The sequence below is a fragment of the Myotis brandtii genome, unplaced genomic scaffold (genome assembly GCF_000412655.1).
Source record: "Myotis brandtii unplaced genomic scaffold, ASM41265v1 C41641518, whole genome shotgun sequence".
Taxonomy (NCBI): Eukaryota; Metazoa; Chordata; class Mammalia; order Chiroptera; family Vespertilionidae; genus Myotis; species Myotis brandtii.
In genome coordinates this window covers 1-753 of record NW_005304829.1, presented here as the reverse complement: position 1 = coordinate 753, position 753 = coordinate 1, and the positions used below count along the sequence as shown (strand labels likewise).

General features: G+C 40.6%; 1 protein-coding gene across 1 annotated transcript; it reads left to right on the top strand.

Annotated features, from left to right (window-relative positions):
• Window positions 1–118: 118 nt before the first annotated feature.
• Window positions 119–728, top strand: LOC106725524 (titin-like; the record flags this gene model as incomplete). The annotated part of the gene is made up of 2 exons (XM_014536974.1): window positions 119–342; window positions 432–728. Coding segments are annotated over exons 1-2 (427 nt in total), but the record flags the coding sequence as incomplete, so codon positions are not given.
• Window positions 729–753: the final 25 nt, after the last annotated feature.

Genomic DNA, 753 nt, shown 5'->3' with positions numbered 1-753 from the left:
AAAAAAAAAGTATAGATGTTAGCAAGAATGATTATCTCACATATCCATCTATAAGTTATTTGAGCAAAAACACATATAGTATTTCAAAATCAGGCTACATTTGTAAGTTCTATCTGAATTGACACATCACTGGGTCTCTTGTAGGGTATCATATCGAGTTCAAGGAAAGAAACAGCCTTTTGTGGAAGAGAGCGAACAAGACTCCTATTAGGATGAAAGACTTCAGAGTGACAGGATTAACTGAAGGTCTGGAATATGAATTCCGAGTGATGGCAATCAATTTAGCAGGAGTAGGCAAGCCAAGCCTGCCATCAGAGCCAGTCGTGGCACTTGATCCCATTGGTAAGTCATTATATGAAGGAAAACCCAGGTGCATTTTCTGCATGAAAAAAACCACGTTGGTATTTGACTGTTTTCCCCCCATGTTTTAGATCCTCCTGGCAAGCCCGAGGTTATCAGTGTAACAAGGAACTCAGTGACTCTCATTTGGACTGAGCCCAAATACGATGGTGGTCATAAGTTGACTGGATACATAGTGGAGAAGCGGGACCTACCTTCCAAATCTTGGATGAAAGCGAACCATGTTAATGTCCCCGATTGTGTCTTTACTGTAACTGACCTTGTGGAAGGTGGAAAATATGAATTCAGAATTAGAGCAAAGAATACAGCAGGTGCTATCAGTGCCCCATCAGAAAGTACAGGAACCATTATTTGCAAGGACGAATATGGTAGGTCTATTTTACTTTTTGTGCA